This window comes from Lepisosteus platostomus, chromosome 27, assembly GCF_059453375.1.
Source record: "Lepisosteus platostomus isolate fLepPlt1 chromosome 27, fLepPlt1.hap1, whole genome shotgun sequence".
Lineage (NCBI taxonomy): Eukaryota > Metazoa > Chordata > Actinopteri > Semionotiformes > Lepisosteidae > Lepisosteus > Lepisosteus platostomus.
The window spans coordinates 1,276,540-1,304,108 of record NC_142637.1 but is presented as its reverse complement, the minus strand read 5'-3'; the positions used below and the strand labels follow the sequence as shown (position 1 = coordinate 1,304,108).

Here is a 27,569-nt window from a genome sequence, read left to right as displayed (position 1 = left end):
AGAAATTTCTAGTTTCCTCCCACTGTGCAGACATCCTGGTGGGTTATTTGCCAATGTGGGAAGACTGGCACCAGTGTGTGCCTTGTGCTGGACTGGCATCCTGTCCAGGGTGTACGCTGCCTTGTGCCTGTTGCTGCTGGAGACAGGCTTCAGCTCCTCTATGACCCTGGAATGGATTACGTTATTAGAAGAAGTTATACAGAAGTAGTTAGTATTGACAAGAGAACAGTGTCTATTTCTTTTCCAGAGTGTTGCAGAAAAAGCCTTCTGTATTGGAGTATCAGCACTCCCGTCTCATGGCTGTTATATCATTTTGAGCTCAACCATATTCACAGACAAAAGGCGTCACAAAAATGTAAAAATAAAATGAAGCCATGCTGTTACTTCCGCTTTACAAGGTGTGTCATACGCTTTGGTTCATAACAGCTGTAATCAAATTGCTTTACCGTGACCCCTCTGGTTTCCAAACCGGTTTCTGTGCCTCCAGCTCAGCCTGCTCGAGGCAACACACTCGGGATACTTCAGATTTCCTACCAGGAGGAATGAAACACCACGTCCAGACTGGCAGTTCACTTGCTAGGGAGCGTTCTTTCTTTTTTCGTTCCTGTCCGATGTGGAAACCTCCGGCGTGGTTCTCAGCTTGTTGTCCTGGCGCCTCTGTAGTTGCTCCTGCCTACGGGCTCCTGCCCCTCGACCCCTCTGCACAAGAGTGCCGAGACCCCACCTGTTCTCTCGCCAGCACCCGCACCCTGGTGGTCCTACCCTCTTCATGGCAGTACTGACAACGAAGCCTGATCTTCCTCTCTTTCCCACCTTCAGAGTCCAGTAGCCCCTTCTGCATCTCCTCCTGGAAGGTTTCATACCACCTTAAGGTCAGCTTCTCTCAACTGATCCTCTTTTATTTCTCTCCTGCCAATTGTCGTATCTCCATTCTATTTGAACCTTATACCCTCTCCTACTCGGGCACCAACAGAAAACACAGATCATCCTTGACTCCTTCCTCTCCTGTTCCCAACACTTTCTTTCCTATTCCTCAGCAAAATGCTCAGCTCTGGGCTCCAGGGTCTCTTCCAATCACACTACTGTAAGTCTCTTTGCTGGCCTAAATCCCTGCACTGGCTCCTTATTGCTGTTTGCATCCAGTTCTCTGCTCCCTCCTCTGCCTGCTGCTCTCTCCTGCCCCCAATCCCTGATCCTCCCTGCACACCCTCCCACATTCCCTCGGACCCGGATCACAGCAGTCTTTCCGCTCCTACTCTAGCTCTGGCCATGCAGCGGCAAGTGGTGCACTTCAGCAGTGGACTGTGTCCCTTCTTCTGTGTAATGTGCTTTGGGGATCCTTTGGGATGAAAAGCTGTTTTCTCAAATACAGTTATCCTTTCTGATAGATGGGCACTGCGATGACTCATCTGCACACGCTGTATTTGTTTCTGCATGTTATCTCCATGATGCTGATAAGCAGCACTCAGTGACAGTGACCATGTTACCAAACTAAACATTTATTCCTGGAAACATAGGAGTTCTCCCACTGCTGCAGACCTGGTCTCTGAGCAATAGTGATTGAATCCCAGCTGGGATTCAGTACTGCACCCATCACACTGCTGTCTTGTAGGTTTGCGAGTTGCTGTTTTACACCTTTTTGATTGGAGGGCAGCTCAGTGGTGCAGTGGCCAGCGTTGCTGCCTCACAGTGCTGGGGCCCTGGGTACAATTCCTGCGTCATCTCCATGATCTTCCCCTGGCCGAGTGATTTTCATCCAGGTCCCCTCCAGTCCATAGCTATGCTGGTAGGTTAACAGGCTCCTGTACAAAATTGGCCCTGGTGCAAGTGTGTGTGTGTGTGAGGGGCTTAACGGTTTGAAAACAGATTGATGTATTGATTGGATCTAACGGTTAGGTGCCCTGGCTGACTAATAAATAAAGCAACAGTTACAGGGACTTACTTAAGGCCCTTCCAGTACAACATTGCCTTCTCAAGGATCTGCAACAAATTAACATTTTTAGAAAATAAAAGCAGGAACACATTGCAAATTCTGTGCCTTTAGTACTGGATTAGATAACTTTAATTAAGTGCCAAAAAGTGCATTTTTCCGCAAGCATTATCCTTTCATCAGGAAAATACAAGTACTCATTCAACAATTCGGCAAAAGGGTTACAATGCAATTTCCTATCTGAAAATAAAGAAAAAAAAAAATGAAACAAGAACATTCAAGACAACCCACAAGTCCCAGAAAAACTGTGGTGTTCGATAATGCTGGGACTGGGACTGAACGGCTTTAGTAGCCGTCATCTAATTTCTGGAAAACACAAACCTCATTTATTTTCTGGAGAAATCTCTCCTGCAAGTACAGCGTGAACCTAAGGGTTCCACTTCTCCCTCTGAAAGCTATACACTTGGTCCATCAGATAAACCCTTTCCAAGGTAATCAAATCAAACCAGTTTTAGTACTGCTTTCAACTTCTCTAACATCCCTGAGCAGAGAATTTCCTTTTCTGAAAGCAATAACAAGCCACCCTCCTTAGGAAGGTAGGAATCCGACTAAATACTCCAACTACTGTAATGCCCGTTTATTTATGCACAGCATGTTGAGTTTATTCCAGGAGGAAGCAAGTAAGAAGACACTGTCCTACAGCTAACACTGCAACCTCATAACTGCAACCACAAATGGAACACAGTCATGCAATTTTATGCAGCAGCTTAGTGTACTTAAAACCCAAGAAAAAAAATATTACTTAAGGAGACCTAGAAGTTTGAGAAAAGGTTAACAGGCTGTCATAATTACAAAATACCTTTACAACAAGCAGCAAAGTGCTACACATGCCTTTCTCTGGGACCTTTTATTAAATTCTCCATTAGATTTTAAAAACCACAATCCACATACCAATTAATTCCGATTACTGGGAACCAGGCAGCATGCTGAAACAGGTGAGCTCCTCTTCAGTGCTACAAGTGTTTTCCTTTTGTGACCGAGGCGAAATGCTAAAAGTACACTACACATGGCAGAAAGAAAGGTGCCTGACCATCACTTCTAATGCACTTTTAAATAACAGCCATCAAACGCCGTTATCAACTGGTCACCCCCTCCACCAGTGGGGCTGTACAGAAAGATCCACATTGACCTCTGTAGCAAAAGACCATTCTGTACATAGTAAGTTTTTCTGTAAATCTCATTATGGGTGAGATTTTTTTAAATCCACAGATCAAAATAAACCTGTAGTAAATTAAATATACCAACATCTTTTTGTCCGGTGTGATGCTGTTCTCTGCGTGTTGCATGGTTCTGCAGGGTACAGGCCAGTCCCAGTCCTGGAGCTCCACACTGCCAAAGCCCTCACATGGCTTGCTAGGAGAACGTCCGTGAAAAACAAGGGTCAGAGCTCAGGTGTGATGGAAGAGCAGAGATCCTGTGGACATTCGGAGCTGCTGGTGGCTGTTCTTGCTCTAGGAGGAAGGGTCTCGGTCCAGGATCCGATACTCTTGCAGTGGGTATTCCTTCATCAGCTGGACCACGCTGGCAAGAGCCATCACCTGCCAATACAGAAGGCAGTGTTAACCGGGGATCGTAGAGGGATGTTTTCTTCCCCTCTTGCTGGTGCCTTCATTCAAGGCGGGATTAATGAAATAACTGAAATTTGGACAGTGAAACACTAACGTCACAGGTGATGTGTCCAGTTATGTAATGCAACATGCAAAATGATCTAACCAAGCAAACTCAGAGAAAACCAGAGGAGGGCCACCTCAGAACCTACTGAAACACTAAACACAACACTATGGCAAAAATAAGTCTGATGAGCTGCGAGGACCAGCAGCAGTAAATGCAGAGTGATGGAGACAGGTAGCAATATGACAGAACAACAGTCTTGCACTGGATGTGTCCAGAAGCAGCGAGCCAAAGAGAAGTCCAATACAGGAGCTGCGCGAGAGAAATGAGAGAGTGGGTTCATGGCGAGAACAGCAGAGGGCAGACTGCAGCTGCAGGGAGGGTAGCATGTAGAGCTGCAATAACCCAACCTAGGACATTCAAGAAGGCCAAAAACCAGAATTGGAATAGAGGAGTTTGTTAACAATGGATATATCCTTTGAGGTCCCCAGATGAGGTAGCAGAGTTCAGGTGTCTTTGCAGGTAAAAACTCCTAACAAAGAAGTACTGTAAATCCAAAATACAGGACAGTTCCAGGATTTTGATCTCGAGGCTAATCTGGAGAAAAGCTACCACCACTTCTCCAGCCTACACTATTCCAGTCTGAAGTCTCACACTGCAACACCTTAATACACCCAGTGAACAACTGCATACTTGTATGCTATTTACATACACATTCTGTCTCAATGGCCTCCTCTAGTGGCCTTCCCCTGTCATTGCACCCCCTAACACAGCAATCTGCCACACCTGAAAGACATTTATAAAGGAGCAGTCGAAGGTGTTTGGAAAGAGCTGGGCAGAGAGTATAAATAAAGTCAGTCATGTTAGGGTACATAGTGTAGAGCTGTGTATACTGCATTGACCTCAGTATGTATAGTGCTGGTTGCAACACTATAAAAAGGACATAAATGCCCCAAAAAGAGCTTAAGAAGCAGAAACCAGACCAAAATGGAGCATCATACGAGGTTAAAAGAACTGAATTTCTTCAGTTTTGATAGCAGATGAGACTTTGTTTCAGGATTTTTAGTACAAGGGAATTTGAATTGTTAGGACATCCATATAAATTCAGTTTGCTTGTCTTAATGAGGGCTGTGGCAAAAGTCAAACAATGTACTGTAGGCTTAAAATACTTTACAAAGTTAATTAATACTGAAACTGCGGCTTCATTTCTCTCATGCTAGCCGAGACGGGCTTTCATTTTATACAGCTAAAACAATGCAAATACAGCATCCCAAACACACCACGTCAAAGTGGCTAAACAAGAAAGGTTCACTTGGTGACGCTTTTAAACATTATAATAGCAAAAATGATCTCAGAAATCAATCTAGAAGATAATGTAAATGGACACCACTTAACCATTCTAGATACATACCTTACTGCTTGTTAAATATCTACACAGTTTTAATAGTCAAGTTCTAAATTCTTAAACCAGGTAGGACATGTGAGTATTCTAGATGTGACAGAAAGAACGGGAACCTGGAATTTCAGAAGCCCTTTAGGCTTCGTGTTAGAAAATCCTGAACTAGACAACATTGGGATGCTACAAGAATTCATATAGTTTTGCACTGCACTCCTTAAGTTTCATTAGTACTGACCTGAATTATAGCTATCACAGCAGCAGAGATGAGGATTACTTGCAGAATAAAGGTCAAAGCATCTTTAAGTTTCTCCTGGCAACCCTGAAAAAACAGGAAAGAACAAGAGTCTTTAGCCTTGGTCCAGCAGAGCCCCAATCCAATACAATTTATAGGTTACTATAAAGCTCCCATTTCACATGACTGGGGACATTTGCAAATTAATGATCAATTAATAAAAACTCAAGGGAACTCTAGTCCCTCCAGGGCTGAAAGATATTCAGATTTTTGTTTTCAATCATCTCTAAAATCATTAGTTTTAATTATTTAGTTTAACCAACTAAAAATTGTTCTATATCTTTTAGACATTTTAACGGTTACCTTTTCCAGCTGGAATGGATCTGGTTTGGCGATTCCTGCTACTGAACTACAAAGCTATAAATCCTTCTGTCAGATCAGTTTTAAAGTAGATTTATTAATCAAGAATAAATGAACTGGAGCTACAACTGCCAAATAACACTTGTTTTGCACAATTAACTGTGTCAAAGCATTTTCAAATCATAATCTTGGATATGTGATGGTCAACTCATAAGAATGCAAAGTAGTTTGACATGTGTAGCAGTGCTAACAAAGCTAGAGCTCCCCCACAGTAAACCAAGTGAGAATGTAGTGGGATGCAGTGGTATCAATACAGGCAGCTCACAGGACATCGAAACAGGAGCCCTTAGCGCACACTCCCCTTGCGCTGGAGAATTAGTCAAAGATTACCCCAGCAGAGTCCCGGGGTCTCCCGGGTCCCGCAGGGGGCAGTACCTGGGGGTACAGGAGCTCCGGCTGGTGGACGCTGCCGCTGCAGTTGTGGGAGGTGGAGTTGCAGCAGCTCAGAGGAACCTGAAGGGAGCCGGTGTGGTTAAACCAGGGAGTCGCCAGCCAGTCCTGGAATCCCCGCACCCCGCAGCAGCGCAGCTGCAGACAGAGCGCGGCCGGGCGTTAGCGTCTGCTCCGCTCGCCGCACCTTTTAACTGGAACCAGCCCTGCAAATACTGGACTAGCCTACAGGCAGCTCAGAACAAGGTCCAGTCCCGTGCAAGGACACCACTCCCCTACACTGCACTGAAAGCAGCAAACAGCATCTGTGCATCCTGATGAGCACTAGCATTTTGGAAATAATTCTGACTACATGGAATAGTATTTTTTGAATATTCAAGTATGATAAAAATGTAACCTGTTGCAATCCAACATGATGCTGTATGATGAAACTGCACATTTACAAACCAGACTGTTGAGGGCTGCTACAGCAGTCAAAGCCCTGTTGCAGGGGGTTCCCACTGTAGCCATCCGTCTGTATTTTAGGCTCCCTCTAGCAGGAACACGGAGGGGTGTTTGTGTGAGGTAGGGAAAAGTTATCTTTAGATTGTTACTCTATCGTGGTTGTGAAAAACAAGTAATTTGGCCACAAATAAAGGAAGTGAGCTCTAAAATAAACAGCTCCCGCCCAATGACTACCTCCTTCTGGAGTGAATCCACAGCATGGTCAGCAGGGTCTTGGCTGCTGCCGTTGTAGCTCTCGAAGACACTCTGGAGAGGAGCCAGCTCTGAATCAACCTAGAGGAGGTCCAGGAAGAGAGATCACTCGTCTGTGCTTCCTGACCTTCAAGTACTGGAACAAGCAAGAATGGCAAAGGACTGGTGCTGCTGTAAACCCATTTCAAAACCTTCCAGAGTCACACGCCACAGCCTGTTCAGACTGCCGCTGCTGCCAGCCAACATCTTGTCTTAATATACAAGTACAAATGTTACATTCTAATATACAAAGGTTAATGCACAGTACATATAGGTATAGGCACCTTCATATTTTAGATCCTGCTTGCTAATCACTTCATTAAGGATCTGGCTGTAGCAAGAGACGTGTGCTGGCGATTAAAGTGAATCTTTTGGGGAAGGGATTCCCCTACTACTGGTGCAGCATGAAAGGTCACAGTGTGTGCTGTTGTAAGATTGGTCCAGCATCACTTTAACAGAGAGAATCATGGGTATTTGTCTCCTTAACCCCACATCTCCACCAGTTCCCCACTTTTTCACCCTCCCTAATTGACATGGTGACATCAGGAACATATATAAAAAAAAAACAATGAAAGCTCCAGCTACTGTACCTGCCCTGACTTGGAGTAGGCGAAAGCCGCTGTTGTCGCCACCAGGCAGAAAACGATGATGAGGAAGTACACAAACTGCAGGGCCAGAGAAAGACAAAGCAAAATGAGAGCAAAATCAAGTTGTATCAGTGTCTCTCATGGAAGCTCCGACAAGAAAGATGAGCAACTACTTCACTGATAAGGCATACGGGAGATGCAAGAACACCCATAAGCGATCCCCAAGCCAGTTGACACGGCCTGAACAAAGAACTGGCAGCATTACACCAAGCCAGTGTGCCAAGTTGTTAGACGTATTGAAAAAGACTTATGACAGTTAATGCTGCCAAAAGGTGCTTCCACCAAATACCGAGATCAGAGGTCTGAATAAATATGCTTAATACTAACCGACCTATTCCAGTTTTTTCTCTTCAGGGTTTTTCTGACATTTAATATAACTTAACATGCCCTTAAAGGGTCTTCAGTCTATGTGTTCAGGATTGGAATAAAATATAAAGTCTAGACAGATGTGAAGTCACAGAACGATGCACACACATGGGTGTGAAGAGCTTGGCAAGGCACTGGAAATGCTTGGCCCCCTTGTCTCCCTGTCTAACATTATGAGGCACGGCGTTCCAGGCTTGTACTTACGATACCCTGGAGACATGGGGAGTCCTTGCTGGACACCCTGCAGCCAACAACTCCAGAGAGGACCAGAAAACTGGCAGCCAGGATGGCCAGGATGGTGGGGAAGAGGATGGTGGGGAAGACATCCTGGAAGAACAGCGAGCAGTATTTATACCTGACGAGGAGGTAGGCGCTGCTGATGCCCACCAACAATCCCGCGAGCTGCAAGAAACACAGAACACAAAATGAACCAAATGCCTGTGAGACATGATTTAATACAGAACGCATTACAGAAAGGACTGGTGGATAAAGTCTGTCCATCTGTGCTGCTTGAGGCCAGTTTGTCCAGGTCGTTCAGGAAACACACGGCTGAGATTCTTGGATTGATAAGCGACTAGAAGGATCTTCTCATTTGTAACCTTTCTCGAGTACTTGTGGTTTGCAGTACTTTCGCCACTAATTACACCATTAGTTCTGTTGGAAACGTTACTATTTAAAACGGGAGTGAATGTTCTGAAAAATACAATAGTTATCAAATCAAACCTTCTCTTATTTTGGAAAAAGACATCCAAAAAACAAGAAGCAGAACGATATGCTAGTTTCTGCTGGTTTTCAGAAATCTAAATCAGTGCCGCGCAGCCTCCGACTGCCAGCGAGACCCCGACACCGGGACAGCACCGCCGCCTGACGCCGGGCTCCCGGGGGGAAGCGCTCACGTTTCTCTGTAGATTTGGGTTTCTAAAGCGCCTCTTGTGAAAGCAGATTGGAGACGTCAACATGTACAAGGGAACACAGAACCTTAGATCTCCTGAAGTGACCGACATTTACACATTATAATTTTAAACTTCCAAAATCATATGACCTTAGAACTCGGCCTTATAAACTCTTGGGGAACATTTATCCTACAAAGGCGTCCTCCGTGGTTTTCACGGAATTCATTTTATCTTCATAATTCTGCACTCTTGAGTTTTTCGTTTGTTACAAAACAAAGGTGTCTTCTCAGCTAGGTTGCACCGGTGGAAAACTTTTCTAATGTGAAACCCACCGCCCTTCTTTTTCGCAAGACAGGGGCCTTTAAACTTCCAGCAAACGGGTAAAAGCAAAACGCTCAGTGATTACGCACGGAGAAGGAGGCGACCTTTGGTTATCAAGCGTCCGGCACCGCAACCACCTGACGGAAAATGGAATAAAAATGGGGACCATTATAACTTTTTCCCCACTACATTACGAGGTGTAGCTTGACAAAGTTATGCCAAAGCAGTGTCAGCTTTGCGACCAATTACAAAAAATCGCAACAAGGATTTTCCAATCCTATGGACGAACACACTGCCATGAATACATTTCCACAGCGCCTCACTCTCTAAAGTGAGTGTTGGGTAGTACGAACCAGTTTATCCAAACACCCCTGAACAGTGAACCGCTCTCCTTACCCACAGCAACTGGGTGATGATCCGCAGCGCCACTTGGGCTCTCCGACGCGGTTCGCTCATGACTTTCTACAGGAAGGCAATTTTAAGAAGAGCCAAGAAAGGGAGGAAAAAAGAAAACAATTGTCTTGACCCAGAAAGTACTTTCACATGTTGCTTTCTTCTGGTCCGAACAGTCCAGCGTTGCTGTTTATATACTGACGGGCTGCGCGATCGCCACTCACGGCTCCTCCGTACACGCAGCCATTTCTAGAGAAGAAACAGGTGTCCGCGGTCCTCTCGTTAGCATTACAGCTCCAATTTGTTATGCATCCGCCGTAAGCAGTTTTGAATCCGCGGCTAAATGGTCAGTATTTCTCTCTTCCCCCGAAAGCAAGAAGCAGGCCGAGGGGAAACGCGGAAGTATCAGCGCGGCCGCCTCCGCGCACGCCGCCTGACTCACTCGTGACGCGTGTGCGTGATACTGTGAGATTCAAGTGGAAAACAGTAACAAGCTCAGATGTGATGGACACCGTATCAGGCGACGCGTGGATGTTAACATTTTATTTGACTGATATATTGTGACAGTATACAGAAAATCCCCACTTCTCAATTTTATTTTATTTTTTTTCTGCTGTGGCGTAGACTAATAAAAACATAATAAGATCATGATGTTCTCAGGCCGATCGGATGACATCGTCCATTGGGGAGACAGCCCTCGCCATAATTCATTACTTTACCGCCTATGAAATTTCGAAATGAGAAAAATGAGTTGTTTGATGTAGGCAGGCACAGACAAACACGTCACACGATTGTTAGACTCTTTAAAGTGAATCAACTGACAACATCATCCATTGAAAGACCAACTTTATTTAGGTAAATTAACAGTTTTCTGTAAAAATCAGGTTTACAATGATATAACTGCAGTGTGTGGTGTCCTGTCATAACTATGCTTGCTACTGACAAAAAAGCAAAGAAAAAATGTATTTGTTGAGAATTGGCGATGGGACAGTGTCGAATAATTATTCTGATTAGGCACATTCGCTTTGTTTGCTACTGAGAAAGTGTAAAAATGGACAGAGTAGATGTTTGTGTTCTGGTATTGAATACTGTGGTGACCAGTTGCTTGTCATTCAAGTCATTATTTTATTGAAGTAATGCTTTCATAGACAAAGAAACTTTCAAATTCACGAGGAAATCAGCCACAGAACATATACTGTACCAACATATAAACTCTCCAAGACCCGATGTCTGCCACTGCAATAAACCTGTGATGTATTTGAATCCCCAGTAGTTTCTTTGGTGTAAAGATATTTTGCCTATTTTCTTTCCATGCTCATATTTTTGGGTGGTTGGTCAGTTTAGACGTTGAATTTATTTATTAGATTTTTTAAAACCTACCGTCTAAAATAATTTATCAATTTAAAATACAAAAATATCCGATACAAAAATTACAAGGATTTATTTCAGTTCCCCTGTAAACCAACAGCGTTTGGGGTGCGCTTTACATGGTATAAACAAAAACACACACAAACAAGAAAAAAAGAGGGTAGAAGTTACAAACTGTCAGAGATGACATGTCTCAGTGTCAGGGAGTGGCTTCTGGAGCAGGACGGCCGAGCGCAGGCGCAGACACCCCTGCGTCAGAAAGCGCTACTAAAAGGTGCAGAGTGGGGATCCCTGCTGTGTACGTAGGGAGCGGTCAGAGATGCCAAGTACCGAGTACGAGTGGGGCTTTGGTGTGTAGGGCCTTAAAAAGTTAAAGATTTAAAAAATCTGTAATTTAAAGACTAGCCTATTAAAGCCTTAATATATATTTCCATATAGACAAAACCTGATTATTTCCAATACAGTGAATCTCTTACCCAAGGTGCGTTAACCTCAGAATTTAAATATGACTTTTACTGTCAGCTAACTGTCTACATTGAAAATAGACTCCATAAAAACAGTGTTCCCTCTACAGAAGTGTTGTATCAAATACAACTGCACTAAGCAGTTAAAAACACACACGTCAAAGTGCTTGACATTCTCAGAAACCCACATGTTGACCCCTCAAGTTTGGAAACCTAGGCTCTGCAGTTTTGAAGAAGTATAAAAAAACGCTTATAAATCATGTGAAAAAAGTACAGAGTGTTGTATTCTCCCGGCTCAAAACAATTGAGTCATTTTCAATTGCTTCATCATACACTATTGGTATAAACATATAGTGTGATCTTCCAGCCAGTCAGAACAATGGTAAGAACAAACAGTTCTTCATACAGCTTATTGTAGTGCTGACACATGCATCGTGACTGTGTCCTGAAATCAAATCATTTCTCGCAGTGGAAATGACCTCGAGATGAGCATATGCTTATGATGTATAAGGCACAGAATGAGCTGTTGAGGATATAACAGTTTAAAATAACATACAGCACAGTGCCTATAGAAGGTCTACACTATCTTTCCAACTGCAAGGCAATCGGTTATACCAGAGCTACCTTACAGTTGCCATTACTAAGAGGTACAGTATGTACAGTTACTCAACCCACAGTTAATTCATAGAATTTCTTACACTTATATAGCACTTTTCTGGACACTCCACTCAAAGCGCTTAACAGGTAATGGGGATCCCCTCCACCACCTGGATAATGTGACGGCAGCCATAGTGCGCCAGTACACACCCCACACACCAGCTCTCAGTGGGGAGGAGAACAGTGATGAAGCCAGTTCAGAGATGGGATTATGAGTAGGACATGATTGGTAAGGGCCGATGGGAAATTTGGCCAGGATGCTGGGGTTACACCCCTTCTCTTTTCGAGAAATGCCCTGGGATTTTTAAGGACCACAGAGAGTCAGGACCTTGGTTTTACGTCTCATCTGAAGGATGGCGCCTTTTTACAGTATAGCGTCCCCCTCACTATATTGGGGCATTAGAACCCACATAGATAGGTTGTGTGTAACAATGTGAAAATAGAGATAAAATAAGTTCTGATTGAATGTCTTGAATTCAGGCTGTTTGTCCACAAAATGTATTGCCTTGGAAAGGGTGTGTAGATGTTCTACAGGCACTGTAGACAGAAGCCAGAATTAAATCACGTAGTCAGATCACAAAGCATCTCTTAGTTTGTTCAGTTTTTTTCCCAGTATATAATCTATAGTACAAAATTTGGCCACTTTAATATTGCGTTATTCATGGAGATTTGGAAGGGGTAAAACAGGGTGATAGGGTTGGCATTACTTATTGTGTTTTATTTCATGTTAAAAAATTAAAAGTACAAACAGTATTAAAGTTTTGTATAAAATACCTTTTTGGATGATTGAACTTTTCAGACTGCTGAGCTTTGAGAACATAGAACAGTCACTGAATTAACCCTGTCCTATTCAGTACATATTGTATTAATACTTTACCTTTCCCACCCGAGCAATTTTCTCTTAATGCTGCAGACATTCTAGAACAAGGCCATCATGTGACCCAAAAAGTGTCCAATGTACTGAAGCAGATGATTTTGAAATGAGGTTAAATGCTCACTCCTTTCTCCTTTTACTCAATTCTCTTTCTCAGATAAATACAGGTACAAAGAGTAGGTGGCGTAGCGACCATTTTCGGTTTGCTTTTTTGATCCCTTATAATAAGGTTTATATTATATTATATTTTATAATATTTTATATTATAAAATGTATCAGCAGTTTAATGTGGCACTACTGCATTCTTCTATGTCAAGGCATGGGAACTGAGCTCTGCTGCGCTGGGGAGCGATGTCTTCTTCATACTTCACAGCTCTGCACTCAAAGCCTCTTCTGCCACACCCTCCTAGGACATCGTTTAAGAAAGAAAAAAAGTCAGTTCAATTGGTACTCACAGTTTTAAAATTAAAATGAAAGTCTGCTCAACCACAAAAAGATCTTATCAGATTTGTTAGCGGTGAGATTTCAGTTTAAACTATTCCACCCCAGATGAAAGAATAATCAAACTTTAAGTTCTGAAATTAAAATCGAACAATACAGCAAGAACTGTCACATGAAGGCAGTGCCTAATCAAGTAGAATATACATGTTTTTTCTTTATTTACTTGGAATCTCCATATTTTGGTACTCCTACAATATTAAACAATTAAGGAATGTTAGAGTTTAGAACAAGCTACACACAAGTTGAGGATGATACCCTGTTTTCTTTAAAAAAATGGCAGCAGGAGATCTTGAGGTTCAGTTAACGGCCTTGATAAGCATCCTCTCATTTCCTATGTTCTTACTATTTGCTTACTAAGACTTCTGTAGTGGTCTACAGTGGAATAGGCAGTGATTGTGCTTCTCTCTGAAATCATTGCAAGCCTGCAGGTGCCGGAAGAATAGCAGGAGACAGCTGAGAGGGCCGTAGTCAACTAACATCCAATGGTTTCCTGGACAGTGGCATGATCCACAGTCGAACCAGCAAAGTGTGAGCCATAGAGCTCCACCTGTTCTCTAAGTGTGCATCTTGTGCATTTGCACTTTGAGCGATTTGGGAGCTTAGCATTTGCGTATTTGATAATTCGATTTTAAAACAGTCTCCCCCCGTTGTAAGAGGGCAGTAGGTTCTCATGCAGCCCTGGGGAATGAGCTGCCACCCTCAGTCACCTGACCAGTCTTGAGAAGATGATTGGTCAGGTGCCAGTTTAAAAATCAGGAAGCAGAGGCTTCTGCTGTTTGGAGACAGAGGGCAGATCCTCTGTGTGCAATCTCACCTGACAGAGAAGGAAGTGACCAACCATGGTCCCTGTGACTGTGGAACTTGTGAATTTTGAAGAGGAACTTTAGAAGAGGTTTTTTGAAACTCTCAGACAGTCTTACAAGTTTTTGGAAAGCCAGTAAGCTGCTTAGCTGCTGGTTATTTCCAGAGAGGGACTTTGAAGAAGGAAATAGTTCAAAGAGCAGCTTAGGTTTTTTATTGTGTTATTTGGATAATTTTCCCTACAAAATAAATGAAAGCACTTGTTTGTACCATATGGATGCATTTGTGCCTGTTTGCATGGGACCTGTCTATTCAAACCTATGATGCCCCAACCCATGAGTGTGTCACAGAGTCATAAAAACCATTAAACTTAGAATTCGAGTTTAGTATAACTAGTAGCACATTTTATACAGTATTTCTGGCTTGAGGACACACTTGTCCTTACAAGTAATACTCACAGATCAAAAAAGGAGAGGGGTCATTAGTACTGCTACACCCAAGGCATAAATGAAGCAGCAGTATTCAGGTTTGTGCCCACCAGATGCCCCATTTAAAGATTCACTGGAAGTAAAAGAACATTGTTTGTGATTATCAGCTTCCAAAGAGAGATTATAGGTGTCACCTTAAGCAATGCCATGTTGAATTCCAATGCAGGGCCTTGCCTTAAGCAGCAGCTTAGTTAAACCACTATGAATCGTTAAATGCATATTAATGTTCAAGCACCTGGGTTTGAACTGCTGTCCAAGATACAATTTCAAATACGCGAGCAGACCAGACCTCATTATCTTCAAAGTAGCCACAACAAAAAGTATGAAAGAATGGAAAACAACACAACTGCTTTCAGTTAACCACGTTGAAATGATATGTACATCAGTACCTATATATGCAGTTCAAAAACATAAACCTGTCTCATTTGAAATATGTTACTAAAGAAAATTTGAAAGATGTTTCTGTATAGTATAGAGAACAAGGCAGAAACACCCTGATAATACCACACAGGACCGGCTTGATAACAATTTTCTAACGATTGTTTTCCAGTGTTTTAAAACAATTGATTATATGATTTTATGTAAATGATGCTTAAAATGTTTATAATGTTTTCTTAGTCTTTTAAAAACACATAAATGTTGTCTTTGTGATCTTTTGTTGGCTTGGGATGTAGCACAGCCCGAGTATTTCAAGTAGCAGGAGATACCCTGCAGCCAAGCCTGGAGTCTCAGATGCGTTTGTGCCGACAGTGGATCTGTTTGCTCGGATGGAATGATGAACACTGCATATTACACTACCAGTGAAACCCGTTCATGCCAATACATGGCTGTGAAAATAATCTGGAGAGTCTGCTTACTGAGTATAAAACAGACCTTTGGTCAAAGGGCTGAAGTTAAGTTCCCAGTTCAATTCCTAGTTGTGCAACTGAGATCTCCCTCAAGGAAATCACTGCACCTCTTTGTGTTTTATTCCCTTGGCTGCAACCCAGGATGGAGATCATGTTGAACACGATTCTGAACAGTGGCAGTTGAAGGATGTTTGAACTCACAGTCTCTTAGTGAGTATGCATAAAAGCATCCCCTGAATGACTAACAGGTATATACTCACCCCTGACTGCCCAGCTCTTTCTTCTGTTTTTCACATTCTTGCTTGTACTTTTTCTTTTCTTCCTGGAGCTTCTGTTGAAAATCTGAAGTCAACGTATCTGAAAATGTAAAAGGGGAGATTTCAAGTTTGTTCAGGAACTTTTTCTATTAGAAGACCTGCAGAATCCTATCTGGCAGATTTCATAGGTCACCACTATATTATCATTGTCTAGAGACTGGGAATGCTTTTACTGTGGTCAGTTAAACACCTGATTTGTTAAACTAAGTAATTTGGAGATCACTGAGAAGAACAAGAGTTCCCTTAATTCAATAAATTATTTCAATGACTCAGGAAGACCTCTCAGACAAAATAGATTGGAGCTCTCTAGGACCAGGGATGGAGACTCTTGTTTTAAAAGTATGTAAAATGGGGAAACACAGCAGCCAGGGTTTGTGCTGCTGCCTCACAAGTCAACCCCAGACTGGAAACCTTCTGTTTCTCCCGCATCAGCAGGAGTTTGCTCTGGAATTCAGTACAGTATTAAAGATAAAGGTGCTGACTAGGTTAATTGGTATCTCTGAGAAGGACTGGTGTCTCGATCAGGGTGTAGTCCTGTCTTAAACATGCTATTGATTTAATTTCAATGCTAAGATATCAGTCTTTTTTACATAGGAGCTGTAAATCCACTTGATCACAACTGACAGCCCAGTTTTAAGAGGGCAGGTCCTTTGTGTTCTCCACATGGCTTTCAATTTAAAAAGCATTGCATGTCCTTGGGATTTCTTATCAGCCAGTTCCCTCTCTGTGCTATTTATGCAGTGGGCCATCACTGGTGTGTACTCCTCCAGAGACCTGGGGTTTTTGTTAAGGTAAAGATAATTTCACATCTTAAGTGGTAAAATACATTTCTAACAGCCATCAATTCTGTATTTACATGCCAAGCAGTTAATTATGAACATTTCAAAATAGGTTCTCTTCTCTGGATCCAAATTCTCTTGCAGCAGGAAAGGAATTACTTTCAGCTCTCGATCTACAGTAGGTGAGTTATTATTTTTTTGTTCTGGAAATTGAACAGCTTTGTTAATCTCCTAGTGCAGAAACAAACTGTCCAGAGCTTTTAGGATTCATGTTTTTTTTTTCTGAGAATGACTAGAAGGAAGGGCGCTGCTAAGAAAACTCCACTGAACTTCAGGAAGTTTAGTCAAAGCCAAAGCCTGGCAGAGGAACCCCTGAGATCATCCTGTTTGTCAGCGAACTATGTTCTCTTACCTTCTAGATGCTTTTTGTCATTGGCACACTTTTTTTGTTCCTCATCAATTTTACTTTGCAGGAATGTTTTGGTTCCATTTAATAGTTTCTACAAAAGAAAAACCAAAAGATTCACTCAGTACAGACCTCAGTTTAAGGAATATTATAACCAGCTAGCATGACTTACTAACTACTAAGCAGTCATGACAGGTCAAATGGTCTCCTCTTGCTTGAAACCTTTTTAAAGTTCTTATGGCTCTTGTAAACCCTGCCATTTAAGCCATTGTTGGCTTAAAGCTAAAAAAGATTAAGTGTGTCTCACAACCCTTCTGTGCTTTCAGGAGCTGCAGACATGTGGCAGCTATGAAAACAGCCTTGATGAAAACAAAAAGGACCAAATTCCTTGTAAGGCCCTCGAACATGTAAATGCTCTGGACCAGCAGGTTTTACATCACCAGGAAGACCAGCTAACGCAATCATTCTGGGAAAACAGTAGAACTATAGGCTCCACAGAACGTTCACTGCTTAATATCCCTTGAAAGCATGGAAGGAACTAGCTTGTTTAGCTAGTTTGTAGAAAAGTGCCTGGATCCTCCCTAGTGGCAGAATCTATGCATTATACACGTTATGTCTGCCAGCTTTAATACACATCTCAAATCTGGAAAAAGGCATTCAGGATGATTAATACATTTTTAGGATGATATATTATGATCGGATACAAAGCTAATAGAGTAACTCCCTAGACATCACTTAGTGATTCATCCCTCCACTTAATTTGATGCTTGCAGCTGTTGAACTAGCAAAAAGTAACCTTTTTTTGCTTTGCCAATCGCATGTCATGACCTTCATTTTTGCTGACGCAAATACAACCAAATGTAGATTTCAGTTACTGAGTAACACAGAATGAAAGCTAGCTAAAAAGAGAAGGACATTCTGGAATGGCGCCATCTGGGGAAGGCGCTGGTTTGATTCAGGACGTGACCCTGAGAGAGGAGCTGCATGAAGCCGCACAACATTCACTGCAGCCACATCATTTCCAAAACAGGCCAGCGATGAATTGAAAACTGTAAAAATATCTTTTTAAAAGGTCTGTTCCTTTAGTTTGCTGTTCAGATTGCTTCAGATAAGCAATGTCCTTTCTCCATTTGCTCCTGTTCACCCAGCTGTGTGAAAGGCAACCAGCACTGCTGGGACATAATTCCTGCTTTTGATGTCCCATCCGGGGGGTGAGGGGGCAGTTTCAGGGGCCCAACTGAGTACAGAAGAAGTGATTGGGGGAGGCCAAGTTGAAGTGATTATGGTAATAAATTGTTTATTCAAATTCCGTCTTGCCAGGCTCATAACCATGCTATAAGACTATACTCAATCCTTTATAACCTGCTTTCCAAAAGACATAACAGGTGCTGTCATGACTATCTTAACACTAACTGTAACCCTAACTCTATTTTTATCCTTAGCCAGTACCTTATCCCTAGGGCATACTTTAACCTCTGCTGTTATGTATTATTCTAAATAAGCACCATTTGAAACAACAGAAATAATAATTGTAACTCTTTCTGATAGTGTCTTTTTTTAAATGGGCTCTGCTGAGCTGATGAATGTGCACTAATTAACATGAAAGCTGAAAAGGTGCTGCCACTTCAAGCTCCTCAAAAAAACGAATGTCCCTGAAAGACTTCAGGCCCCAAAAGCTACAGGGGTTGGAGTTGTCATTTAGCTAAGAACTGAGAGGAGTCCAGCAGTCTGGTCCCCCCTCTGCCTCTGGCAGCAGCATGTGAGTTGTTTCCACAGTCACAGTCAGCTAGTCACATTCTCCTGGTTCGAATCCATGACCATAGAGTTCACCCAGTTGATCCCTGTCATTTTAATATTCATCCTACAGCTTACTGTAATCATTGGGATGCTTGACCCATTACTAATCAATTGGAATTGCATTAATTTGGCTATTTTCTTGCACACTAAACACTATCTCACGAGATACCAAGCAAAAAGAGGGGACAGGTATTTACACAGGTGACTAACGGAAAGAACAGTCTGATAATCTAATTCCAACAGAAAGAGTCTTGCAAACCTCAAGGAGTGCAAATCAGCTGGAAAAAAAGTTATGAAATTGCGTCTTCAGCAAGTATATCATTAATAACACCCTTCCCTCACAGTTATCAATGCCTGTTTTCTGCTCCCATCAGTGTTGACAGCAGCAAGTCAAGGTGCTGGGTTGCTGTTAGTGTGACAGCCGGACTGGATTCGTCACAACGGGCTGCTCCAGGGCTCTGACCCTTTGGAGGAAGTAGGATCACAGTTTCTCTTCCCACCTTATCTTTACGATCTTTGAAGCACCTGCTGTATGTTGAAGAGCAAATAATATTTTCTGGGATAGTATAATACCACCAATAAGACTACTAAATTAAGAAACCTAAAAAACTAAACATTGTACAAGCTGCATTGAATGTACCATCTTGTAAGTAATTTATGCTCTGATGTATCTGTTCTGAGAAATTAAATGGTATATGTTCTGTAGCATTTGTGAAGAAAATACTTGATTATCTGTTTTGCCTTATAAGGAGATCTTTGAATTATTTAAAATTTCCTATACATACATACCTTGACCAAAACGTATTAGTAAATATACAATTTAAATTACTAGTATTACTTCACTCTTCAATATTTACTTTGACAAAATCCTTGACCTTCTTGACCTACACGAAACAGTGAAATAATAATATTTTCAAACTGTCCAGATACTATTAGAGACAGGCTGTACAAATGTATCTTTTTCTGCAAGTCATTTCCAATAATTTGAAACACTATCAGGCAAAAATTGGCAGAATACCAAAAACATGTTGTGGCTTGTTTGCTAACATTCATTTTGATAGCATCATGCTGCCAATTGGATCAGACTTTAAAATTAATGCCAGGCAATCACTATCCAGATAGCCAAATTAAGTTGCAACAAAATTGTAGAAATCAAGAATAAGAATATAAATTTAATTCCAATCAAGCTTGAAAATATAAATAACATTTCAACATAAGAATTGGCAACACAAGCTTGTGTACACCAGATTATGCTGTCAAAACATTTGCTACATTGTTGTCACTAACTAAATATGTTATATAATTCCTAAAATGTCTATAAAAGATCTCAAAGCAATGTCTTCAGTGTCCGTAACATAGCTAAAAAGTTACTTTTATTTTAATTTACTGGATTTATAAATACCTTGCTTTTTTCTAACACAATGCTTTGGAAATGTTTTTACAATGGTTTTTATTATCTTGGAAAACAATATATTTTATATTTGTCACTGGTTTTTAAAGACCGATAAAAGACTTATGAAGTTTCAGATATCACCACTGATATAATTTCTTTTGAAAAAATATTTATTTTCTATCCTGAAACTGTTTATGTGATGTTCTTACGTAATTCTGTAGTTTTATATTGAGATTTCTGGCATTAATCAACTCTCACTTACCACTAGTCTATTAAAAATGTGACTTTATAAATAACAGCATGGTGTATAATTCATAAGCGATCTCTTAAAAATTCCTGATCATCATCCTTAAAAATCTGAAAGCTCTGGAAAGTGTAAAATAAGACAAAAAACAAATCCAAATGTTAAACCAAGACAGGTAAGAGTCATTCCAGGTCTTACACAGTACAGGGCTTTTAGTAATGGAAGAAGAGATCACTCACCATGTCCCGCAGACATGCCATTAGGGACTCATTACTCTGCTTCAGCTGTCCCTGGCTCATGGCAAGATCACGCTGCAGCCTGGTCTGATTTACACGTCCTTTCTCCAGGAGCTCCTTAAGGGTTTTCCTGTCCTTCTCCCACGAGGACTTCTCCTGCAGGTGCTTTTGAGTTTCATTCTGTAATTCCATTTTACACTGAGTTAGAGTTTTCATCGTGTCTGTCGTGGAAAGAAGTATGATGGTAACACTAGTGGCTACAGCCCATAGGAGTAGCGCAACTATACACATTGTACAGTAGATATCTTTGCTAGACCTTGCCATTTTGGGAGGAGGAAAAAAAACACCTGTAAGCAGCAGGAAAGTTAACCAGCTACCAAAGCACTGCGCTCTTCTCTTCTGTTGTGTTTGTGAGCAAGAGCAGGCGCTTGTTTGGACTTCCCCTAAAATTCTGCAATATTGCGACAGGAAAGGGGTGTGTTCAGAAAACCATTTAGCTCTCAATGAGGGGAGGAAAGCAAGAAAGTATTGGCCCAAAGTTCAGCGGCGAGATGTTGGACTGGTTTAGAGGGGTGCCAGAAGTGCCTGAGCAGAGCAGTGCCCTGGGTCTGTCGCTGTGCCCTCCTCTACTTCTATCCTCCACACAGTCAAAGAGGAATGCAACAAGCTGGAACTTTTTGATTGAGGAGTCCAAGTAAAATTCACAGCTTTCAGTTCCAGGAAACTGTATTGCAAGCTGTTTGAGTTTCAGTTTCCATTTCTCAGTCTGAGGTACCTGGCAGAATTCCCAGGCTTTGGACATGGAGTCCTCTGCTTTCAAGCAAAGCTGAATTACACAACTGCTCCTTTTTCAGGAAAAGGCAGAATTCTTACCGGGCATATTTTCAGCTCCTTACTAAGACCAATAGTGATTTTAAGTGAGTAAAGTGAGGAAAGGCTAGTCTTTTTCTCAGTAGATCTGTACAAAGAAAAATAGACTTAAGAGCAAAAGGAACAAAAGAGAAAAGGAAAAAATGAACTTTCACAAGCCAAAATTTTGGTCCACATGGAACCATAGTTAATTACCAGTGGATCTGTCATATGTTCATCCACACAGGGGTTAGACACCTTAAAGCTTCATTGTACTATGAGGTGAAGGAAGTCAGCCTGATCTTTACACTGCAGTCTACCTTAAAATGCTGTGACACAGCACAACATTTCCAGTCCATTTAGCATCATCCCTGTGAAGACATCCGGCTCTGGCCTGGGGTCATTACTCCTGACCCGGCTTGAGGGAATTTTAAACAGACACCTGCTGTTGTACGTGACATTTCAGAAACAGCTGAAAGGTGGAATAGCATCATCAGGAAGAACGGAGCCACAAGGGGATTTACTGCTTTTAAACCGCCATTCGTGGTAATATCATAGGGTGAACATTGCTGGACTTGCACAAGAAAACCCTGCATAACACTGTTGCAATTAAAAGCACTGTTAGAAATGGATCTCGTGTGCGTCTCCTTCAGTGTTCTCCAGAAGTGGTCATCTTCGTTGCAATTAACTCATTTCAAACCTTCACTGGACTGCGCTGCATCCCTGCACATGTATTATCGGAAACCTGCTTATTCCTGGGAAGGGTCACAAGAGAGACGTCTGGGAGCCTCCCCCAGAAGCATGGGGAACACAATGGGGACACAGCCTGGATGGGGTCTCTAGTCCATCAGGGATAATAGCTTTTCATCAGAGTAATCTAATAAAATGAAATGAATGTAAACGACAACTTGTTAGACTAGGAGCTCTGCAGGCCCTTCCCTATATCTGGGGGGAGATGAGCTAAACTTGACCTCTGGTCCAAATTATTTCCTGGGCTTAATGGCATACCTTACACAAACAGATCAACATTTAATCCCTATTCTCTTAATTAAATAGGACTACAAGGAACCCTTCTAAAACCTGTCCAAGATTTGTCTGCTATCAGAAACAAACAGGGCTGAATGTCCAGCCATCATTAATCAACTTTTCAATATAGGTTTCATTATTCACTTTGGCCAACAGCACACATTCAAAAAACAGTCATCAAAATGCAGAACAAACCCGCCCCACCCTCCCTCCAGCTTTCTTCCCATACCCACCCACAATGCAAGCCCACAGTTTTATTACTGAGGAAAATGGGCTTTGACCTTTCCGGAATGTGCACCATGTTAATATAAAAACAATGTTTAAAACAATTCGGATGGGCTAAATGATTTCCTCTAAATTTGAAACCTTTCCTAGGTAATCTGTTCTAAAACCTTTCTTCCGTTTCGATGTGGCTGCTATAACTGATTTGGTGGTGAGTCACATCCTTTTCACTGGGTACAAAGATGAAACGTAGAGAAACTCTTGCCTGCCAACAAACTGTGGCAGAGCACACACAGCATGATCGCAACTTGCTGAAACTTGCATCTGTGACTTGTATCACACATCCTTCGATGACTATAAGGATACTTGATCCAAGCCTTCAAAGTTTTCAAAGATACCACAGCAGGCTGCTTCAAAATGAAGATAGAAACAAACCACAGTAACACAACCACACTTGCATATGCCATCTTATTTAAAACTCATCTTAATTTTCCACACTGGAGGAGCGTAGGAGCTTCTGGGCAAGCTCTTATCATTGGTCTCCTCCCAGGGAACTTTGAAAAGTAGAGAAAGATTGAACTTTGTCTAAGTTGTTCTCCTGATGTTTGTTTAATCCCTCTTCACAAATTACACACTGGAAAACTATATTCTACCCAACTCATTCCACGTCGTCCCTGTCACCAAATCATAGTCCTTAATTCATTAATCACTGTCCATTCAATTCTTCAGTTAAACTCGGTGAACCGTTCTCATTCTATTCTTTGTTCTCTTCTCCAAAGGTGTACTCTTTCTGTCCCTGTGGTGAGTAAATGGGCTGACTCAGTTTGGCCAGGACATTGCACTACTAGCCACTCTGGCATTCCTGACACAGCAGGAGCAGCTGCTAGTTTGTTGTCCTCTCTCTCATACCTCTTATGCTCTCTCTAAGGCCACATCTTTGATGTCCCTCAGTACAGTCTTAACGAATCAATTTCTCAAGAGCTCCAAGTTGCTGAGAACCACACACATCACACTGCAGTGTACCTCTCACTCTTATTCCTTTCATGTTAAAGCTTAGACACCGAATGACACAATTTTCCTCCTGGATGTTCTTACATGAGTACCTTCTCATTCATTTAGGGGAAAGGCCAGTTCCACGCAGAAGCCTGTCTTTCTGCTTGCTCCTTTCCCTCATGTGGAATCCCATCCCCAGCCCAGGTGTGTCTGATACCCAGCTTTTCCTCCTTAATAAGTGGATTTCTATCTATGCCATCTCCTACTCCCTCACAAGAAAACTTTATGGAAGTGCATTTAAAAAAGGAGGCTCATCTGAACCCAAAGGGTATTGGGAGTATGGAACAAGCCTCCCAGTCATGTGGTTGAAGCTGATACTTTGGATGACTCCCTTGGATCAATAAGCTACTAACTGCCAAATGGCCTCCTTTTGTTTGTAACCTTTCTTATGTTTTTAGTTGTTATTTTTCTCCTGATGAAGCTACATTTGCTGTTGCATTGTCTAATGTCTCCTGCAATGATGTCTGTACTCATTCTTCATGAACACATGCATCTTCAGCTCTCCTTATTCGTCAGTTTGACAATAATGAAAAGGAATGATTTTAAACTGGTTGGAAAATAATTTGGCGTTTGTTCTAGGTTGTTCCATGAGACACAAGATCTTTCATTATTATGCTTGAGATTTTTGTGCCAGATGTCGATATCTTGGAGGTAAAATAATTTCTCTTATTGGTGAAGCTGAAAATCACCGTTAATTTGAACTTGACATTCACATCTCCTTGGGCTTTTATATGGATTTTATACACCAGTGACTTTTATGTTTACCCTTACGGCAGGGTGCAGGTCTGTGTTCTGATCCCTGTGGTTTTGTCCTTGTTCCCAGTTAGAAATGAGTCTTCTCCTGCAGCAGTGAAAGAAAGTGTCACCTTCTCCTCATGGCTCTCCATTTCTATTGAAATGCTCACTTTTCCTGGAGTAATGCACTTTTTGTCCTCCATATGTTCCTGAAGCTAAGCAGTTGTATATTTTGCTTTTATTATCCTTTCCTTGTAAATGGCTACATCAAAGAGCTACACTGCCTTGAGGAAGTATCCACTCTCCTCCATTGCTGTGCCATTGTGTTGAATTCCAAATGACATTTCATGAGAAATAACCATCAATATGAAAATGCATTGAGGAAGCTGTTTGAGAAGTTAGGCATAAGAAACTTTACTAAGAGCCAACCACCTGTCTGTAGTATGAGGAAGTAAACCAATAGGTAACTGCAAAGGTGCAGAAAGATGAATGCAAGCAAGGCAAGAAAGACAGGTTTATTATAGTATTTATAGTTTGTCAAGAAATGACATCATGAAAAAGTATGTTGGCCTTATGCCTTTGGTCATTCTCCTGCTGAAAGGTGAATTTTCCTCACAGTGTTAAATGTTGGCGTCTAGACCATTTGTAAAAAACTTATTTGTTGAGTTTTCCTCAACAAATAATACAATACAATCACTCCTCAACACAGGATGTCCTCAAAGAACGTCTCATTAAATAGTAATATGATCAGATAGGTTCCTGACATCTTTAGAAACAGGTTTCAACTGGTCAAAATGAGAAAATGGTTACTTCACTTCCTCAGGATCACCTCAGGGCTGTGTCTTGTCCTTTTTATTGAGCATTTTGTGCACTAAGATTGAAAGAGCAAACACACAGCCAGACATCTCACTAAGTTTGCTGATGACACAGCACTGGTCAGCTTATTAATGGACCCAGATTGTAATAGGTTGGGAAAATTAGTGACGAGAAGCAGAAAATCACATCAGCCTAAATGCCTTCTACAAATTTCGGGGTGTGAAAATGGCAAAAAGACTCAAGAATAGTGTGACTCTGGACCTTCACTGTGAATTCACAATACTCACGATTGCGAGACACCTCTGTGTCCCCAGGTGTAATCAAAAGAGACTCATGAAAACTTCCATCCCTTCTGCAACGTCCTTCTTACCTAATGTAAAATAATTCTCTTATTTCCTCAGGCACTGTTGTACTGTCTGCTTTTTTGGTGATGTTTGTCTGTTTTCATTGTTTTTTTTGTTTTTTCATAGTTTTTGTTGTTTTGGGCCATAAAACAAATTCCTCCCAGCCAATGAAAAAGCTGGAGTAAAACTGAATTGAAAAGTAATTAATTCCTTGTTGCTCTCAGGCACAGAGAGTTCCCAATCCAGGTGTTCCTATCCAGGTGTTCATAGATGAACAAGATACTTCATGTAACCACTAATAAAGCACAATACTCTGTATACAGTACTTGAGGTAACATGCTATCTTGTGAGAAAATGTGTAACTAGGAAACCAGACTAGTAACATGGAAAATCCCATGTACTAAAGATGGTGACCTTAAGCATGTTTTCAAATGGTTAATTATAATAAACAGATAAAATGTGAAAGCATCATTAATTCGGTAAAATGCTTCAGAAGACAAACTGAAAACACAGAAGTCAGAAGAGAGGTACAAGTCATTGAGTTACCAGCCATCTTACACAATGTGGAACTTAATATTAAGGGAGAGGATACTCACCTTCAGGGTCTCTTCACACTGCTGCAGTTGTTTCAGCTTTTCAGTTACATCATTTTCGAGCTTGGTCTGATTTTGTCTCCCTTCCTCCAAAACCTTCTCAAGATCTTTCTTCTCTTCCTCCCATGATGAGTTCTCCTTCGTTTTATATATAGCAACAATAATACAAATTATAACCAACAGGAAGAGCACCATTAAGCCCACACATACCAATTTCCACACAGTCTTGTTGGATCTAGGCATCCTGGAGTTAACTTGATGTCACTGATAAGCACAGAGAATAAGTAAACGGTGACCGAACAATCCACTATTCCCCTGACTCACTGAAGTAGAACAGGTTGTCCTCAGACTATAAAATTTATTGATTTTTTAGGGTCCTCCCACAACAAAGTTTACACAATAAGACAGGAAAGGGGCGTGCTCAGAAAAGCATTTGGCTCTTTCTGATTTTATGAAAGGAAAGCGAGTTTTGGCTTTTGGTTGTGGGAGCTGGGCTGTGTGCCAAAAGCAGTGTTGCCTTGCCTATCCGTACTTAGTATCGGACTACATTATGGATAAAGTCAAATGCCAAAAGCAGGTGTGTGAAAAATGATATAAGATGCCAGTTTCAGGAGTAGGTTTAATTAGAAGTAGCTTGAGTTTCAGTTTCCATTTCTCAGGTTGTGTTAGCAACCTAACAGCATTCACATACCTTACATTTAAATTAAGGTGCATTTAAATTCTGGAGGCACTTCTTTACCTGTGGTGGGAATGTGGAACAGGCTACTGAGACCTGTGGTTGATGCCAATACTTTGGCTTCCTTCAAGAAATGGCCTTAAATGAGATCCTGTGATCAGTAATTTACTAAATTCCAAATGGGCCAGATGAGACCAATTTCTTCTCATTTATAACCTTTATTGTTTCTTAATAGTATCCTTAATAGTCTTCTTTACCATTGTTTTAATTCTTTTCAACAATTCCAACAATTCCAACAATTGTTTCAGTGTTGGAATTTTGCTTGTTCCTGAAAATATGAGGTAAGAGTGAAGTAAGAAATCATCTTGAAATTGAAAGGTCAACCAGTTTTCTGATTCACTCCTTCATAGAACCATTTCAAACAGACTGAAGAAGCCCCTGTCCATTGTTTGGCTTCACTTATTCCTTTCACGTTATAGTGTACATCAAACACTGCAGAAATACTGCAGCTCTGTGATTTTCCATCACCCAGCTCAGCGCTTTCTAAATTTATCCAAATCGTGGATGAAGATAATCTACTGGTTTCCTCACCCTGAAGTGCATAATTAGCCTTCCCAGTTTCTGTATCATATTTTCTTAAACTATCGCTGAGTACGTTTTATTTCTCTTTGAAAAAGATAAGAGC

At 41.5% G+C, this 27,569-nt stretch overlaps 2 protein-coding genes across 3 annotated transcripts; both read right to left on the bottom strand.

Moving 5' to 3' along the window:
• Window positions 1-2,030: 2,030 nt before the first annotated feature.
• tspan37 (tetraspanin 37) lies at window positions 2,031-9,852 on the bottom strand. The gene is made up of 7 exons (XM_088622349.1): window positions 9,401-9,852; window positions 7,995-8,192; window positions 7,368-7,442; window positions 6,721-6,819; window positions 6,028-6,180; window positions 5,236-5,319; window positions 2,031-3,528 (listed from the first exon to the last, which is right to left on the bottom strand). Exons 1-7 carry the CDS (start codon window positions 9,458-9,460, stop codon window positions 3,442-3,444), a joined length of 756 nt encoding a protein of 251 aa, XP_088478475.1. The 5' UTR covers window positions 9,461-9,852; the 3' UTR covers window positions 2,031-3,441.
• A 374-nt stretch (window positions 9,853-10,226) lies between these two features.
• Window positions 10,227-26,546, bottom strand: LOC148638930 (uncharacterized). Of its 2 annotated transcripts, none has more exons than XM_088622351.1 (6): window positions 26,212-26,546; window positions 20,574-20,750; window positions 16,907-16,994; window positions 15,659-15,755; window positions 14,517-14,623; window positions 10,227-13,163 (listed from the first exon to the last, which is right to left on the bottom strand). In XM_088622351.1, exons 1-5 carry the CDS (start codon window positions 26,449-26,451, stop codon window positions 14,524-14,526), a joined length of 702 nt encoding a protein of 233 aa, XP_088478477.1. In that variant the 5' UTR covers window positions 26,452-26,546; the 3' UTR covers window positions 10,227-13,163; window positions 14,517-14,523. The 2 variants fall into 2 exon arrangements, with proteins under 2 accessions (XP_088478477.1, XP_088478476.1); XM_088622350.1 differs by having other exon boundaries at window positions 10,227-13,166; window positions 14,521-14,623; window positions 26,212-26,544.
• Between the last annotated feature and the right edge of the window lie 1,023 nt (window positions 26,547-27,569).